Below are 18,813 nucleotides of genomic sequence, written 5' to 3' on the forward strand. Positions count from 1 at the left end.
ACACAGCTTGAGAGGGAACACAGGCAGGAGGGAGTGGGAGAGGGAGAAGCAGGCTTCCCGCCGAGCAGGGATCCCGATGTGGGGCTCTGTCCCGGGAGCCTGGGATCATGACCTGAGCAGAAGGCAGACACTTAACCACTGAGCCCACCCAGATGCCCCTAAATATTTGCTTCTTAAGAAATAAAAGCAGTTATGGGGCACTTGGGTGGCTCAGTCAGTTGAGTGTCCCACTCTTGGTTTCAGCTCAGGTCGTGATCTCAGGGTTGTAGGATGGAGCCCTGCTTTGATCTCCAAGGTCTAATTCCACTCTAAGCGGGGCATCTGCTTGAGAGTCTCTCCCTTTGCCCTCCCCCCACCCCCTTGTGCACACACACACACACACACACTCTCTCTCTCTCTCTCTCTCTCAAATAAATTTAAAAAAAGAAAGAAAAGCAGTTAAATTGGGATTTAAAAATACCGTAGTCATGAATTTAAAATATTAGTTTTGGGGGCACCTGGGTGTCTCAGTCTGGTAAACATCTGCCTTTGGCTCAGGACATGATCCCTCAGGGTTGTAGGATCAAGCCCCGCATTGGACTCTCTGCTCTGCAGGGAGCCTGCTTCTCGCTGTCCCTCTGCCTGCTACTCCACTTGCTTGTGTTTGCGCTCTCTCTCTCTCTGCCAAACAAATACAGTCCTAAAAAATATATTTTGTTAGTTTTTCCTGTGTAAAGATTTATTTGTTTATTTTAAAGAGAAAGGGAGAGTGAGGGGAGGGGCAGGAGGAGAGAAATCCTCGAGCAGACTCCCCACTGAGCTTGGATCCCAATGTGGGGCCTGATCCCAGGACTCTGAGATCATGACCTGAGCCAAAACCAAAAGTCGGACTCCTAACCGACTGAGCCATCCAAGTGCCCCTTGTGTTAGTTTTTACTCTTTTCTTTTTTTTATTTGAGAAAGAGTGTGAGAGCACAAGTTGGGGGAGGAACAGAAGAAGAGGGAGAAGCAGACTTCCTATGGAGCAGGGAGCCTGCTGTGGGGCTCGATCCCGGGACTCTGAGGGCAGACACTTAACCAACTTAACTACCCAGGCACCCCTAGTTGATTAGATTTTCTAGAACAGGGCCATCATCCCTTTACCATGATTTCAAAACCAGGGTGATTGAAAATATTTATGCATTATCTTTTATACATTGTTTGGTAGCAAAACATGACCTAAACTAACATGAGACTGTTTATCACTGCTAGTTATTCCTTTTAGGGCTAATGAATACTCAGGTTTTGCTGCAGAAATGTGAATACATTTGATTACAGGATGCTTCCCTAATACTGCCTATGTTACATGTGTGTGCTAATCGACCTTTCTAAAATCTTTAAATTTTGAAATTGAAATTCTTCTGGTCCTCAGAGTTCCAGAAAGAGGAGTTTTGGATTTATGTTAGCAGTTTTTTCCCCTCTATCATGAGAACTACTGAAATCTTGTTATTTATTTATTTATTTATTTATTTATTTATTTATTTTTGAGAGGAGAACGGGGGAGGGGCAGAGGGAGGGGGTGAGAAAGAGAATCCTAAGCATGCTCCATGCCCAATGTAGAGCCTGACATAGGGCTGGATCTCACAACCCTAAGAGATATGAGATATGCCCTAAGCCGAAATCAAGAGTCGGATGCTTAACTAACTGAGCCACTCATGCACCTCCATGTTATTATTTCTTTTTTCTTTTTTAAAGATTTTATTTATTTTTATTTGAGAGAGAGCATGAGAGGGGAGAAGGCCAGAGGGAAAAACAGACTCCCCACAGAGTTTGAAGCCCAATGCGAGACTTGATCCTGGGACTCTGGAATTATGACCTGAGCCAAGGGCAGTCGCCCAACCAACTGAGTCACCCAGGCGTCCCATGTTATTATTTCTTAAGGGAATCTTTTAGTCATATCCTGTCCCCCAGAAATACTGTAAAGAAAAAACTGAGTTTATTTAGAATATATCTTTGGATGATTTTTTTTTTTTTTAATGATAAGCTTTTTTCCCCCATGGTCATTTCTGTTATGTTGTTATGTTTAGCAATTAACTATATAAAAATCCCTGAAGTAAAACTAAAAGATTTTTATCAGGGACGCCTGGGTGGCTCAGTTGGTTAAGCAGCTGCCTTCGGCTCAGGTCATGATCCCAGTGTCCTGGGATCGAGTCCCACATCGGGCTCCTTGCTCGTCGGGGAGCCTGCTTCTCCCTTTGCCTCTGCCCCATTCTGTCTGTCTGTGCTCGCTCTCTCTCCCTCTCTCTCTCTCTGACAAATAAATAAAATCTTAAAAAAAAAAAAAAAAAGATTTTTATCATCTATGAAACACTAAATTTATTCTTAATATAGTGTAGTTCTAGGTTTTTATTTTTATCATTCCAGTAGAGATTGAATCACTTATTGTCAAAATGAGTAAAAAAGGGAATTATACCAGATATTAAGATGATACTGTATGGTATTAGCTTTCCCCAAAGTGTCTTCAAAGAGAGTAGATTAGGGTCGCCTGGGTGGCTCAGTCGATAAGCGTCCAACTCTTAATTTTGGCTCAGGTCATTATCTTAGGTTTATGAGATGGAGCCCCATGTTGGGCTCCGTGCTGAGTGGGGAGTCTGCATGAGATTCTCTCTCTCCCTCTGTCCCTTCTGCCTCCTCTGCAATAAATAAATAAATAAATAAATCATAAGGAAAAAAGTAAGAGTAAATTAACAGTTCTCTTTTACCATTAAGGAACCTGCTGTGTGAATTAACATTTACTTTCCAAGCAGCTCTGTTCTGTAGGACTTTTTAAATCTAGAAAAAAAATTCTACCTTAAGTATTTTGTGAACTCTAAAGGGAAATGTACTTAATATTAACTTCAAGTAATTTGAATCAAGTTTTGCAAGTGAATTTTAAAATATCTAAATGTATGAAAAGTATAATATCAGAAAGGTGTTTTATTTTTATTTTATATCGTCAATGTAATGTTAAAGTAAAATTTTCTTTTGTCTATGACTCTTCATCTAAATATAGTAAAAGCTGATGTAGAGAAGATACACATTTAATTTGGGACCCTACTTTGCATGCCTGGTCAGGTGGTATAAATATTATTATGAAACAGCTTTTTAGACAAGAATGAAAGCACTTTCATAGAGAAGGATCTGTAAGTACCCATAGCCCACGTCTCCCGACCACTGCTCTGGGTTGCAGGTTGGCCGCCTTTTGCAGCAGTTGGCCATGACCGGCTCTGAAGAGGGAGATCCGCGGACAAAGAGCAGCCTTGGAAAATTTGACAAAGTAAGAAAACTATCTCGTGTGAAATACTGTTTCTAGAAAATATTCCCAGAGTATTAGTGAACTTAACTGTTGTCTTTATTAAGTCTTGTCCTTTAATTTATTGAGAATAAACTAAATATTCTTTTCAGATACGTTTAGTATAGCTATAGAGAATACAGTGTTGGATTAGTAGCATTTAAAGGAAGATGTCAGTAAAGATTACTAATTCTTACTTATTAAACTGTTGAGGAGATGTCACTCTAATGAGAGCCAAAGAGCTATTAAGATTATTTTATTTTAAAAATTTGATAAGGAGCCTGGCTTGCTCAGTTGGTAGAACATGCAATTCTTGATCTCGGGGTTGGAGTGCCAGTCCCACGTAGGATGCAGAGATTACTTTAAATATTTTATTTATTCATTTATTTATTTTAGAGAGAGGGAGCGTGCACATGCACGCAGGGGGAGGAGCAGAGAGAGAGGGAGGGGGAAAAAATTTCAAGCAGACTCTGTGCTAAGTGCAGAGCCCCACATGGGGCTCAATCCTATGACCTCAAGATCCTTACCAGAGCAGAAAGGAGGCGTCCGGTGAGCTGCCCAGGTTTCCTGGGTGTAGAGATTACTTTAAAAAAAAAAAAGTCTTACATAAATAAGGTTGCTCAGTTGGTTGAGTGTCTGACTCTTGGATTCTGTTTGGATCATGATCTCAGGGTCCTGAGATTGGCCCAGGTCAGGCTCTGCGCTCAGCTGGGAGTCTGCTTTAGATTCCCTCTTTGTCTCTCTCCTTCTGTCCCTCCCCACTGAGTGCGTGTGTGTGCTCGTGCATACACTCGCTCTCTCTACAATGGTTGAATAAATCTTTAAATAAATAGATAGTTTAGTTTAAAAAAAATCACTAAAGCAAATCAGTAATAATTATATAATTTTAAGTGTATTTCATAAATATGTTTTATGGCATTGTTCAGTTAAATTAGATTTTAATCATATTTGAGTAGGCTATATATTCAGCCTTATTTAAAATTCAGAGGTTATATAGTGAAATTCCACTTTACCTCTGATCTCTAACCTTTATTTCCTCCCCAGAAGGTTCTTGATGTTCTCAGTTTTTCATGTTTTCTTCAAGAGGTTTATATGTATACAAGCAAATTCTTACATATGTTTTCCCAGTCACCCCATCCGCCTCTTTTCACAAATGGTAGGGTAGTGTGGACTGTTCTGTTTCATGTTTGTTTCATGTACCAGAATTTCATGGAGACAATTCTGTGTCAATTCAAAAAGAATTTAATTTTTTCATTGTTGGGTTTAATATAATTTTCAAGAAGAAAAATTTTTTGTGTGCTTGTCTACCTTAATTAGAAATTTTGTTCCCTTATTTAGAAGGAAATATTTCATTGTGATCTTTTCCTGTTTAACAGAGCTGTGTTGCTGCTTTTCTTGATGTTGTGATTGGGGGCCGTGCAGTGGAGACCCCTCCAATGTCTTCCGTTAATCTTCTGGAAGGATTGAGCAGAACTGTGGTTTATATAACCTATAGTCAGCTTATTACTCTGGTAATGGCCTTATTCTTTAATAGGATTTTCTAAAAAGTCATTTATCTAAGCATGGGCAGAGTCATAGATGAGTACATTGTGTGAGAAATAGATACTGTGTTTGAAAAATTGATCTCACTAGCTAATGTCCTTTTACCTTTGCCAGGTGAATTTTATGAAGAGTGTGATGTCTGGAGATCAACTGAAAGAAGACAGGATGGCTCTTGACAATTTATTGGCAAACCTGCCCCAGGCAAAGCCGGGGAAAAGCAGCAGTTTGGAAATGACCCCGTATAATACTCCTCAGCTGTCTCCAGCAACCACTCCAGCAAATAAAAAGAATCGATTGCCTATAGGTAAAGAGCATTTCTCATATTCGGGCTTTCCCTTAAATTTAGTGTTTTTAATTGGCCTTTATTACCGCTCAGTGTTTTGGAATATGGTTTTAAACAATTTGGGAAAGCCTTTCTCTTTGCGTTTACTGATACCAGTACAATTTTTAAAAATTGTACCAGTTAGTTAAGGTTTATAAGTAGGTTTTAGCTTTATCTAGATGTACTTTTCACAATTAATTGAGATCATGCCACTACAGTATACTTTGTTCATATTTTAGTAACTTTTTTCGGAAAAATTGGAAGTGTCATTTGAAATATATAGCCCTGTCATTTCTTCAAAGTTCTAAATAATACAAGAAAATAATAACTTAGAGGTTTCTGTTGGTAAATATGAAAATGCAGTTACAATTTTTCTGTTGTTATTATTATTAATTATTTTTGTCAGGGAGCTAAGGTATATTTGTTATTTTATAAAACAAAGATTTCATTTTATTTTGTCAAGCTTATTTAAGAATTGGGTTTAATTACGTTTTATTCACTTAGTGAATATCTGTTATCTGTACACACACACACACACACGCACACACACACACACTGAACATTACCATGTACTCTGTACCAGAGTCTGGATGAGCACTTTATAGATGTTGTTTCATTTAATTCATGCAAAAAGAGTAGGTATAATCACTATCCTGAATGGGGGGGGGGTGCACCATGCTAGACACCGGGGATACAAAGACCATTAGGATATGCTGTTGCTCTGGTAGTTGCTGGTAGTCTAACTGGGGAGAATAAGAGGAGTCCAGTTGCCGTCATTATACTGTGTTTGATGGAGATAAGTATGCATGGAGGTTTATGGGGCACCCATGTTGGCTGGGTGGTGATGGTGTCAGGAGAAGATCCTGGAGACAGTGAAGCTTATACTTTTTTCTTGAAGGATGAGCAGGGGTTAGACAAAATAGACCAGAGAGGGAGAGAAAGAGTGTTTAAGCCAAGGGAACAATGTTTTAGTGCCAGTTTTTTAATGAAAATGGGGAGCTCAGCTCCAGTTAGTGAACATGAATAGTTACTTTATTTTACACATTTTGAAGAACGGGCTTTCATTTTTAAGCTTCTATGAGCTGATTTGTTAAGAACTGACAGTTTTTTAAAATTAATCCATCTTACATTTAACATAATATGGAATAGTATCATCAACAAAAATATGGCAACATGTTCTTCAAATCTTTGGCTTTCATCATCCCAAAATACCAGTTTTCAGGATTAAAAATAGAAAAGGATGAAGTTTGACACTCAGTGATTTTTAAAAAATATTTTAAAATTTATTTTAGAGAAAGAGGGAGTGGGAGCACACGAGCAAGGCAGGAGGCAGAGGGAGAGAGAGATAAGCAGAGTCCCCACTAAGTGTGGGGCCTGATATGGGGCTCGATTTTACAACCCTGAGATCATAACCTGAACCGAAATCAAGAGTTGGACATTTAACCTTCTAGCCACCCAGGTGCCCAACACACAGTTATTTTTAATGTTAGAGCTTGTTTGCACTTTTCTCTTTTTTAAAGATTATTTATTTATTTATTTGGGAGAGAGAGAGCATGGGAGGGGACAGGTCAGAGGGAGAAACAGACCCTCCACCGAGCAGGAAGCTTGATGTGGACTTGATCCCGGGACTCCCAAGATCATGACCTGAGCCGAAGGTAGTTGCTTAACCAACTGAGCCACCCGGTACCCATTTGTTTGCACTTTTTTGACATGAAGAATTAAATGATTTTTAGTAAATCAGAGATTTTTTTTCCCCTCCATTCTTCACCCCTGTTTGTTAGTTTTTTCATTTCTTGTTGTCTAGAAGTATCATTAAGTATGGGTATAATGAAAAGTAAATTTCAATTGTTTGCCCACTGTTAGTTCATATAGTCCTATGACCTGGTCATTGAATTTATTTCATATTTTTAAAAAATGTGTCCATTATTTCAGAGGGTTGATTTTCTTTCTGTTTAATGCTTTCGCAACCCAGGACAACAGTTAGCAGCCATCACTGCCTGGGATTCCTCAGCCACCAATCTTACTGCTCATATTACTCTAGTAACCCCATTTGGTGGGTAATAGGCTGTTCTTCCTCTTCTTATGTAACTTTCATTTAAAAAATAGTATATGAAAATGTGCTCCATGTGCATGTTGCTTTTGCTTTATGTAAATTGCTACATGAATTTTGGTTACTTGCATTTTTTATGAATTATAAGGTTTGTTGCTTAAGATTCATGTAGTTATTCATGAAGTGGAATTTAAGTTCCCAGTTCAGGAGAAGACAGTGCGTGAGGGTCAGCAAATAAAGGTGGGAGTGAGCCTGTGTTCAACTTTTGGAAATTGAAGTGTGCTCTGGATTTTGAAAGTAAGAGCGATTGATGAACAGATCTACAGCATTGTGTAGGGGACTCTTCATATTCCCTCTCATTTTTTTAAGATTTATTTACTAGAGAGAGAGAGAGAATGCATGCACACACAGGGGGGAAGGGCAGAGAGGAGAGGGAAAGAATCTCAAGCAGACTTTCCGATGAGCACGGAACTTGACATGGGGCTTAATCCCACAGTCCTGAAATCATGACCCGAGCCAAAACCAAGAAACCAAGAGTCAGAAGCTCAACCAACTGAGCCCCCGGGCATCCCAAGAGAATTCTTTGTATTTGTCTTCAAGTAGGTCAGCTTTCACTCAAAGTGAAGTTGAAAGACATTTGTTATTTATAGTGGTTTTGCTTTATTTCTGTACTTTTGATTATTTTGTACCGAAGTAGAATTTGTATTTGGGATTCCAGTTATACTGAATTTTATTGCCCTCTGAAAGAAATTTGAAACTTAGCACAGAAGACTTAAACTCATAGAGAAATTGCCAAACTATCTAAATCTTTCAGTATCCAAAAGTTCTTGTAAGGTGTGTGGGATGGTTATTTTAGAAAAAAAGTATTACTTGTTTTTACTTACAGGTAAAACTTGTTTTAAAAAAAAAAAAAACTTGTTTACTTACAGAAAAGAGCTCCCCCAAATAATTAGATTTTTCATTAATTTAGAATGTTTCTATAAAGCAGAAGGGAAACTTAATATTCAAACATAGGGAAGTCTTTTTTTCTGCATTTTTGGGAAGAGATTAGTACATTTCAGGAAAATCAGCGTGCTTTAAAAAACTGATTGTGATTTTGTCAGTGGTTGTCCAATGAGCATATATTACTTTATATGGCTTTCAGATTTCTATAGGAGATTTTCTGACGCTTATGAGTTCAGTGGCAGTTAAATCATAGGAGAAATAGTTGACGGTATCTTGATAAGAAATAAGGTAGTGCTCTTCTTGTCACCCCAAGTCTTAAGCTGAGAGATGTGTTTGCTGTTCCTGCAGGTGCGCTCGTCTGTGTGTCACTCACTGCCAGGTGCACATAGACTATTGTTTCTATCAGTTTTGAAGGAGAATCTATGTCACTCATTAGTAGAGTAACTGGGAAGATGTAGGGTTTTTTAAAAATTCATATTCTCCATTCTTTTTTTGTGCATGCGCAAATGTCCTAGAAGATACATTTTTGTATTTACTGTACCATTTTCTTCATCTTGTCTTGTTCTCTATATTATATTTGAAAATTTTTTTATTAGCAACTCGAAGTAGAAGCCGCACCAATGTGCTAATGGACTTACATATGGACCATGAAGGATCATCTCAAGAAACCATCCAGGAAGTACAGCCAGAAGAGGTGTTGGTCATTTCCTTAGGGACAGGTCCCCAGCTAACTCCAGGGATGATGTCAGAAAATGAGGTATGAATGTATTGTTACATTTAACTTAGAGCCATCAATATTAAGGAATTAGGTTCTTTTTTTTTTTTTTTTTCCTAATTCATGGTCTCTTGCTTCTATGAGTGCATTAAATGTCAAACTCCCTGTGAACAGTTCTGGGGGCCTTTCACATTAATGCATTGATAGCACAATAATTGGTGATTAGGGCTACACCGAAAGGAATTTTCCTCATAGTCTTGAAGAGACAGGAAGCGAGGAAATTGTAGTATGGAAATTGAAAAGACTTTTCCATTGACCTGTAGGAAATGTTTTTTTGTTTCTTTTCTTTCTGATGATATACTAGTGGTATTCCTGCTTTAAAGAGCCAGACATTCTTTAGAAATACTCTGTTTTTTGGTCGGTTAGAAAGAAATGGTAGACAGAATTGAAACGAAAACTAAGAAAAGAAAATATTTTGAAGAAATGGACTTGGGGTGTGGGCATCACTTTTAAGATATTTGTATACAGAAGAGCTTGGAACAGAGGCAAAAAGAATGAAGAAATCAAAAAGAAGCATCATTTTATATTCAACAGGGACTGCTTATTAGTCAAGAAAACCTATTCATGACCTGGGATAAAGGGACTAGTTACAGTGGTCAGTGAAGTGATGATAGTGGTTGGTACAGTGTTTGGAACTGTGGCATGACCCTTAGGAAAGAGTTCTGTCCAAGTCCAGAACTCTGTCCATAGACACACACACACACACACACACACACACACACACACACAAATGAACTGGCAAAAACTGTCAGAATCAACTTTTTAGGAATTCTAGAATGTAATAAACTTAAAACGTATGGGGAATGTTAGACAAGGAAAAGCAACTGCTGAATTTCAGTCAGGGAGATGTGGTGTTTTACCTTCCCTGCTTAACCTTCCCTGGGTTCCCAGCTCTGGCAGTCCTGAAGGCAGCAGCCTGCATTCCTGTGCAGGGAAATCTCTTCCTTGTGGTATGAGCCTTTTGTTTGCTGTTAATCTTACTATTCTCTAGGCCTTTAGATAGATTTTTTTCCTGAAGATTCTTTGTACATTGCTCACTATGAGTTTAAAGATCCAAGTTATCTTAAAAATACAAAATGTAAAATTTTACGTCTGCATTTAATTTCAAGCAGATAGGAAAATAATCCTATTTTTATTTATTTGTTTGAGTGGGAGGGTAGGGGAATGCGCAAAGGGAGAGAAAGAGAATCTTTTTTTAAAAAGATTTTATTTATTTGAGAGACAGAAAGCACAAGCAGGGGGAGGGGAGAAGGGCCAGAGGCAGAGGGAGAAGCAGACTCCTGCTGAACAGGGAGCCTGACATGGGGCTCGATTTTAGCACCCTGAGATCATGACCTGAGCCAAAGGTAGATGCTTAACTGACTGAGCCACCGAGTTGCCCCAGGAGCGAGAGAATCTTAAGCACTTGCCTCTACACCCAGCATAGAGCCGTGCATGGGGCTCCATCGCAGAGCTCAGAGCCCTGAGATCATGACCTGAGCCAAAATCAAGAGTCAGACACTTAACCCAATAAGCACCCAGACACCCCCAAATTACTCTGTTCTTAAGTGGCTTTTTTAAAAGCATCACATGAGGGGTGCCTGGGTGGCTCAGTGGGTTAAGCTGCTGCCTTCGGCTCAGGTCGTGATCTGAGGGTCCTGGGATCAAGTGCCGCATCAGGCTCTCTGCTCAGCAGGGAGCCTGCTTCCCTCTCTCTCTCTCTCTGCCTGCCTCTCTGCCTATTTGTGATCTCTCTGTCAAATAAATAAATAAAATCTTTAAAAAAAAAGCGCATCACATGAATAAAGGTACAGAGCCATTGAAAAACCCTTTAATTTACTCATTTAAATGCAGGGCCAAAATAGCACCTACAGGGTTTGGGGTTTCTTCTTCTTAAGTGAGGAGACTGTTCTTCATGTTCTGCCAACAACCTAGGATCCCAGTGGCTGTGATTTCGAGTTCCAGTGTGCTTAAAACATGCTGTTTGACTTTCAGCAAAGCACGGAGTTCTTCATTAGGTTGGAGATACATGTTTACAGCTGAGTTATGAGGCTTGTGTGGAGCGACAAAGTAATTCTGTTATTTGGAAGTCATCTAACAAGTAGAAACCTTGTAAAAAGGCCATCCACTCTAAGCTAGAGATAGCTGTGAAGGTACACTTCAGCTCCTGGTATGGACTTTGTGGCTGTGGATATGGTGATTGAGGCAAGGTTCAAACTGGATTGATTGAATTCTGGTGCCTACAAGATACTTTGTTCCTGTTTTCTTCCTGTGAAATCAGCTTATCGACTTTTTAAAAAATGTACTGCAATTTTAATGTCATTTTGCCAGAGAAAGAATGCTTTCTGTGCATCTTTTTAGATTTAATCCTCAACAGCTCCATGGTATGCATACTGTTACCATGACTCTTTTATAGATAAAGAAGCTTAAATCACTTACCCAAGACTACATAGTTGGCACATGGCAGAGCCAGAAGGATCGGCCTGCTGATTCCAAAGCCTTTTGATTCTTATGATCCTACACATTGCTCACGGATACCTGATTGCCAGAGATTTCAGTCTCTGATACCGGGTGATGGAAGGGCATAGGTTCACTTTTCTTTTAAAATTGATCTGCTTGGGGCGCCTGGGTGGCTCAGTGGGTTAAGCCTCTGCCTTCGGCTCAGGTCATGATCTCAGGGTCCTGGGATCGAGCCCCACATCGGGCTCTCTGCTCAGCAGGGAGCCTGCTTCCTCCTCTCTCTCTGCCTGCCTCTCTGCCTACTTGTGATCTCGGTCTGTCAAATAAATAAATAAAATCTTTAAAAAAAAATAAAATAAAAATTTAAGATTAAGAAGAACTTAAATATGCATTTGCTGTGTTCTGTTTTCATATCAGTAACCTCTCAGTTCTGATAAACCAATGGCGTTTTATTTTTCAGGTCCTAAACATGCAACTTTCAGATGGAGGACAAGGAGATGTCCCCGTCGATGAAAACAAACTCCACGGTAAACCTGATAAAACCTTGCGCTTTTCCCTCTGCAGTGATAATCTGGAAGGAATATCTGAAGGTGAAGGGTTACTTCATTCAAAGAGTTAATGTGATTCAAGTAATACTTTGTTTTGTGATCTTTAAAGGAGCCTTATAAATTATAATTATACCATCTGTTCCTCTCCCTGAGGAGAGTAATGAAGTTTTCCTCTAATGATCTTGAACAGTTGGCTGTAAGGATTGTTTCTGGAATAAACTAAGATTGCAAGAAAAAAATTTAAAAAGAAACAGATTGCAAAAGACCTTTGATCATATAAAATGGAGAAGATATAGGTCTTTATTGAGACTTGAAAAATGCCAAGTTTCTCTAGTATTAATGTATCCCAAAGCTTATGAAGCTCCTTTAGAGGGATAGAGTGCATGTCTAAATGGGAGAAATGGACTCACTAGTATTTTAGGATGTTGTGTATACCTTCAATGTTCTGTATTTCTTTATTCACACGCACATCTTTATGAAGCAGGAAGATACAATGGAAATGGGAATAACATTAGAAAATTAAAACTGTAGATTGCGTAGTGAGAATTTGTCATTTCATGTATGAGGACAAACTTTTTTTAATGAAGAAAGTTGAGTTTACTATCATTTTAAGCAAAATATAATTTTTCCTTTTTCTCTGACTTTTTAGAACAGAAGTAATGTACATTCATTCTAGAAAATGCAGAAATGAAATTGAATCATTATAATTTCACCGTTCTACTTTTTGGGGGCTTGAACTTATGACCCTGGGATCACGACCTGAGCTGAGATCAAGAGTTGGATGCCTGAGTCGCCCAGGCACCCGTACCATTCTATTAATAGCAGCATTTTGGTTTATTTATAGCAAGAGTAGGTTTATGTTGTTTTGTAACCCTTTTTTGTTTAACAGTCTAGCGGTGACACTTCCCTTTCTTAAATAACTTAGGTTCTTAATGGTTTTTTTCTTTAACTTCAAGTGGGCATAATTTATTTAAACATTCTTGTATGATTAAACATAAAGATTGTTTTTACTTTCCAAGCATTATAAAAAGCCCTTCGACAAGCAATGTTAGGTGAGTTTTTGAGTTATTTCCTAGGATAAATTCCTAGAAGCACAATTGCTGGCTTAAAGGGCATGTGTATTTTTAAGGTACAGATGCAGTATTAAAAGCACCCTGGGACACCTGGGTGGCTCAGTTGGTTAAGCATCCCACTCTTGATTTTGACTCAGGTCATGATTTCAGGGTTGTTAGATTGTGCCCCATATTAGGCTCCATGCTGGGCGTGGAGCCTTCTTGAGATTCTCTTTCCCTTGTTCTCTGCCCCTCTCCCACAATAAATAAAAAATATTAAAAAGCACCTTAGTAAAAATGAATACATGAATAAAAGCACCTTGGGGCACCTTGGTGGCTCAATTGGTTAAGCATCTGGCTCTTGATCTCAGCTGAGGTTATGATTGTGGGGTTGTGGGGTTGTGGTATCTGGCTCCCAGATGTGGGGCTCGATACCACAACCCCACATCTGGCTCCGTGCTCAGCGGGAGTCTCCTTGAGATTTTCTCTCTCTCCCTCTGCTTCTCCCTGTGCCCCATGCTTGCATACTTTCTCTCTCTAAAATAAATATATACATAGAAATAAATAAATACACCTTAATTAGTTTTCAGTCTGTTAACAAGGCATGAAAAGTTGCATGGTGGCTTGTGACTTTTAAAAAACGTACTCACAGTATAAACATTTCTCTAGGTCCGTCAAATCGCTCTAATTCGGTGTCCTCTCTAGACCTGGAAGGAGAGTCTGTATCAGAACTTGGAGCAGGACCTTCTGGGAGTAATGGAGTTGAAGCTCTCCAGCTATTAGAGCATGAACAAGGTAAAGTGAAGTTGAACACATTTGTTCAAGTAGCAAAGAATTTGCCTGGCTGCAGGATAAACTATATGTTTCCATGTAGGTTGGCTGTGTTTAGTAAAAGAATAAATGTAGGTTGCTTATATAACGACCAGAAAACTTGCATTTATTCATAATTCTTTCAGTTAAAAATGTTTAGTTGGGGGGTGCCTGGGTGGCTCAGTGGGTTAATAAGCCTCTGTCTTTGGCTCAAGTGATGATATCACCGTCCTGGGATCGAGCCCCGCATCAGGCTCTCTGCTCAGCAGGAAGCCTGCTTCTCCCTCTTTTTCTGCCTGCCTCTCTGCCTACTTGTGATCTGTCAAATAAATAAATAAAATCTTTAAAAAAAAATTTTAGTTGGTAAATGAATTATTTTAGGCTTAAGTTACATAGAATAATTAAAATGAATTGCTTGAATTCTATAATATTTGGCATTTCAATTCTGTAATACTGAAATTTTAAGGGATACAAAGATAAATACTTGGGGTTAAAGGCACTTGGAATAGGGAGAGGATGGTATACAAATGTCTGAAAGTGTTATAAAAGGGCCTTGGCGATTCTGAGTGGGAGATACAGGTGGTTAGAAGTGTAGGAAAAAACTTAGTGGAACAAAATGCTAGCCTTAAAGCCCAGCTCGCATTGCATTGGCAGAAACTAAAGATGGGGCATTCTAGGTGAAGGAATAGAATAGTACAAGCAGGTCAGGGAAGTGGGAAACCATAGTACTTAACTCAGGAACTGCCAAGTAGGGGAATGATGTGGGGTAAGGACTGAAAAGTAGAGGGATCCCTGTTGTGCTTTAGGAAGATGAATTTGAAAAAGTTCTTTGGATTTGTTGATTTAAAGATCACTGGTGGCCTTCAAGGGAGTGTTGATGGCGGATTGCAGATCAGCTGGGTCAGAGGCAATATTCTGAGACCTGAGTGCGCATAAAAATAACCTGGGAAACTGACCATTTCCCATGTCTCATTTCTAGGAATCCTTGTGCAGTTCATTTTCAGAAAGGAAAAGAGCATTGCCAGTTGGGATATGTGTAGCTTGAATAAAAGTAGTAGTATATTTTACTGGACTAGTTTGTCATATCAGTTAGGATTAAATTTTCTGCAAATAAGAAAGAAACCTAAAATAATCGCTTAAGACAGAAGTTGAAAGAATATCACTTAACAAGCCCTCTAGGTGATTCTGAGATTTTATTTATTTATTTGACAGACAGAGATCACAAGTAGGCAGAGAGTCAGGCAGAGAGAGAGGGGCAGAAGCAGGCTCCCCGCTGAGGAGAGAGCCCGACTCGGGGCTCGATCCCAGGACCCTGGGATCATGACCCGAGCCGAAGGCAGAGGCTTTAACCCACTGAGCCACCCAGGCGCCCCAACCCTCTAGGTGATTCTGATATAGGTGGTTGGTGTCTACATTTTGTGAACACGAGGTTAATAAATTGAGACAAATTACAGACTATTTTACTCATTAGTCAAGGGAAGAGAGAAAACTCTAGTATCAGGGGAATGTATTCAAGGCAAATGAAAAAAATATTTTTCTATCAGTTCATTATTGCCAGAGTAATTGCTATGTAACAAACCACCTCAAAACTTAGTAACTTAAAACAACAAACATTTATTTGTGATCTCAGGTCTGTGGGTCAGCTGGGTGGTTTGATTTTGACTAGACTGACTCATGTATTTGCAGTCACCAGTGCTTGGGAAGGGAGCTCTGCCAATCTTAGTTGGGGGACAGTTGTTCAGTGAGGAGGTGGCTGCTCTAGGATGACCTTTGCTTTGTTCCCTGTGGTCCCATCCACCAGTGGGCTAGCTTAAGCTTGTTCTCATGGCAGAACCAAAGGTGAAAAAGAGGGCAGAAGTTTATAAGGGTCTTTTGAGGTCTAGCCTTGGAACTGGCACACTTCTTTACTCTTTTGGCCAAAGCAAGTAACAAAGCCTGTGCAAATACATGGAGAAGAAAATATATCCCAGTTTTTTATGAGAATCACACTGCCCCAGTTAATCTATCAGAAATGGGGGTCCACATGCTGAGCTTTAGCTTTGTTCAGAGAGGGAAATAGTACATCTGTAGGGAGATAATTCAGGGCCTTGGTATTGCATGCTCAGTGTTCATGAGAAAATATGTATCTTTAAAGTTGATTTAAAAAAAAATAGCTGTGCTGCCATTTTTAAAGTGCGTAATTTTGTTTTTGATAGCTACAACACAAGATAATCTTGATGATAAGCTAAGGAAGTTTGAAATACGTGACATGATGGGACTGACAGATGACAGAGATATATCAGAAACAGTGAGTGAGACCTGGAGTACAGATGTCTTGGGAAGTGATTTTGACCCTAACATTGATGAAGATCGCTTACAAGAAATTGCAGGTAACTGCTGTTTAATTTCTCTGGAAGATTGCTGTTTAGGTATTAGGTATTAGGAAGTCCCTTATGGGCAGGGACTTCAGCCTCTGACAGACAGACTGGGAAGCTGAGATTACTGTATGTAACAAGACAGTTGTGTTTTTCTTTCTTTACCTAAATATAGGTAGTGTTTTTCCCTACCTGCATTTAACTCCCCCTTCCCTGCCAAAAAAGAAAAACAGTCTTCTGAATTAGCTTCTTGTTTTCAGGGCATAGTATACATTCTTATGATATTCTATTTGAGACTAAACACCTTACCTGAAGATGAAAATTCTTATAGATTATAGCCATAAAGTCTTTCAGAATATTATAGTACTGAGATTCTCTAAAACTTGAATTTAGTAGGGCACCTGGCTGGCTCAGTCAGTAGAACATGTGGCTCTTGATCTCAGGTGAGTTGAAGGCCTGTGTTGGTCATAGAGCTTACTTTAAAAAAAAAAAAAAAAAAAAAAAGAGAAAAGAATTTTCTTTTGGAAGGATTAATTCAGTTCCAAAAGAGTGACTATAGTTTTTTCTTTCTTTTTTTTAATGTCAAGTGTATTGAGGTTCAATTTACATACTTGAAAACTCACCGTCTTTAGGATACTGCAGTTCTGTGAGTTCTGAAAGATTTCATACAGTCCTATAAGCAGCATGTTCATTTTCACTTTAAATCATGGAACATTTCAGTCAAATCCAAGAGAGAAGATTGAACTCTATGTACCCGTCATTCAGCTTCAACTAGCACACGTATACACGTGGCCGGTTTTGTCTCATCTCTTTTTCCATTACCCTTTTACCCTATCCCCCTGTTATGTTTAGGCAAGTTCCAGATGTTATTTAATTTGTAATTATTTTATGATATATCTTTAAACGGTAACTTTCACCAGTAATCTTTTGCCAAAAGTTTCCTATGCACTACAGTAGAAATGTTCTTTTGTTAGGCATAATCAGACGTCGCGGAGCATCCTGAACTTGAGTATTTCTAACACGGGTGTATAATCATGTTTAATCCTTTCTATTTGTCTTTATAAGTAGTGTAAACAGATTTCTTCATTGGTTTTGCATTACTTTGTTTCAGGGGCCAAAGTAGTGTATTTCCTGGCAGAAAGCTGTTTGAGCAATGAGCTGTATTTGCAGTTGAATGTGTGCTACAGAGACGTGTATTTTCCTGAAAATATTTTTTTTTTCCTGCAAATATATTTTATTGCTCTAAATATGTGGCTAATGTGCCGGAAAAAAACATATTTGGCCAGTATAACTTTCTGTGGTTAACTGTCTCCATTTGAGTGTTTTCAATCCCTGTGAGGACTATACAGTTTAGGTATTTAGGGACACATGTAAAAATGTACTACAAGGGTGCCTGGGTGGCTCAGTGGGTTAAGCCGCTGCCTTCAGCTCAGGTCATGATCCCAGGGTCCTGGGATCGAGTCCCGCGTCGGGCTCTCTGCTCAGCAGGGAGCCTGCTTCCCTTCCTCTCTCTCTGCCTGCCTCTCTGCCTACTTGTGATCTCTGTCTGTCAAATAAATAAATAAAATCTTTAAAAAAAAAAAAAAAAAAAATGTACTACAAAACCCAGATGTAAGCTAGTTGAAATGACTTGACCCTAATGATGGATGTTTTCTCTACGGAGAGTCCAAGGTGAACAGGAGGAAACTGAGAAAAAGGAGCTTGTGCCCTTGTGACCAAAGTGGGAAATTTGTTTTTAGTGGTGCTGTTGATTGAAATTACACTTACTTGGGCTTCCTTCTGGTGGAGAGAGTAGAGATGACCTTAGTTTAGTGTTTGGCCCTTCTCCATTATCACTGCTCTTTCCATCAGGATCTTCGTTAACCCTTTGCTCCCCACTGGTTATACAGGTGCAGCAGCAGAGAACATGTTAGGCAGTTTACTGTGCCTGCCAGGTTCAGGGTCGGTGCTTCTTGACCCCTGCACTGGTTCTACCATATCAGAGACAACAAGTGAAGCTTGGAGTGTAGAGGTATTGCCAAGTGATTCAGGTTAGTATGCCATCGTTGTTTGCTTTTTGGTTTGCACAGAAGTTTTAAATATAAGGTATCTTAATTTCTGTACTATGTACATTTTTGTCAAGTGTGACACAACCATCTTACTAAGAATTTCAGGTGGACAGTTAGGGCATTTTCTGTCCATCAAGAAAAAAATGCAGTGTTGGATGGCATAGGCTAAGATGGCAGGTGCTTTTTGACTGTGTGTTCAGTTATTTTTAAGTATTTGGCAGCAACTCACCAGAGTTCTGTGTGGGACACTCAGTTTACTGTGCCTGCCAGGTTCAGGGTCGGTGCTTCTTGACCCCTGCACTGGTTCTACCATATCAGAGACAACAAGTGAAGCTTGGAGTGTAGAGGTATTGCCAAGTGATTCAGGTTAGTATGCCATCGTTGTTTGCTTTTTGGTTTGCACAGAAGTTTTAAATATAAGGTATCTTAATTTCTGTACTATGTACATTTTTGTCAAGTGTGACACAACCATCTTACTAAGAATTTCAGGTGGACAGTTAGGGCATTTTCTGTCCATCAAGAAAAAAATGCAGTGTTGGATGGCATAGGCTAAGATGGCAGGTGCTTTTTGACTGTGTGTTCAGTTATTTTTAAGTATTTGGCAGCAACTCACCAGAGTTCTGTGTGGGACACTCAGTT

The 18,813-nt window shown here is 39.3% G+C and overlaps 1 protein-coding gene across 7 annotated transcripts in view; it reads left to right on the top strand.

Moving 5' to 3' along the window:
• LOC111145617 (GTPase activating protein and VPS9 domains 1) overlaps positions 1-18,813 on the top strand; it is a 46,686-nt gene that overhangs the window by 2,522 nt on the left and 25,351 nt on the right. For 3 of the 7 annotated variants that reach the window (XM_022500636.1, XM_022500639.1, XM_022500641.1), the window contains exons 3-10: positions 3,188-3,274; positions 4,666-4,800; positions 4,946-5,135; positions 8,745-8,905; positions 11,823-11,952; positions 13,632-13,757; positions 15,968-16,141; positions 18,016-18,156. In XM_022500636.1, coding sequence (XP_022356344.1) covers positions 3,188-3,274; positions 4,666-4,800; positions 4,946-5,135; positions 8,745-8,905; positions 11,823-11,952; positions 13,632-13,757; positions 15,968-16,141; positions 18,016-18,156 — 1,144 coding nt within the window. Of the gene's footprint in view, positions 1-3,187; positions 3,275-4,665; positions 4,801-4,945; positions 5,136-8,744; positions 8,906-11,822; positions 11,953-13,631; positions 13,758-15,967; positions 16,142-18,015; positions 18,157-18,451; positions 18,541-18,813 lie in introns of all 7 variants that reach the window. The other 4 variants (XM_022500642.1, XM_022500637.1, XM_022500640.1 and 1 more) reach the window with 2 other exon arrangements.

The sequence above is a fragment of the Enhydra lutris genome, unplaced genomic scaffold (genome assembly GCF_002288905.1).
Source record: "Enhydra lutris kenyoni isolate GAN:26980312 unplaced genomic scaffold, ASM228890v2 scaffoldscaffold13, whole genome shotgun sequence".
Taxonomy (NCBI): Eukaryota; Metazoa; Chordata; class Mammalia; order Carnivora; family Mustelidae; genus Enhydra; species Enhydra lutris.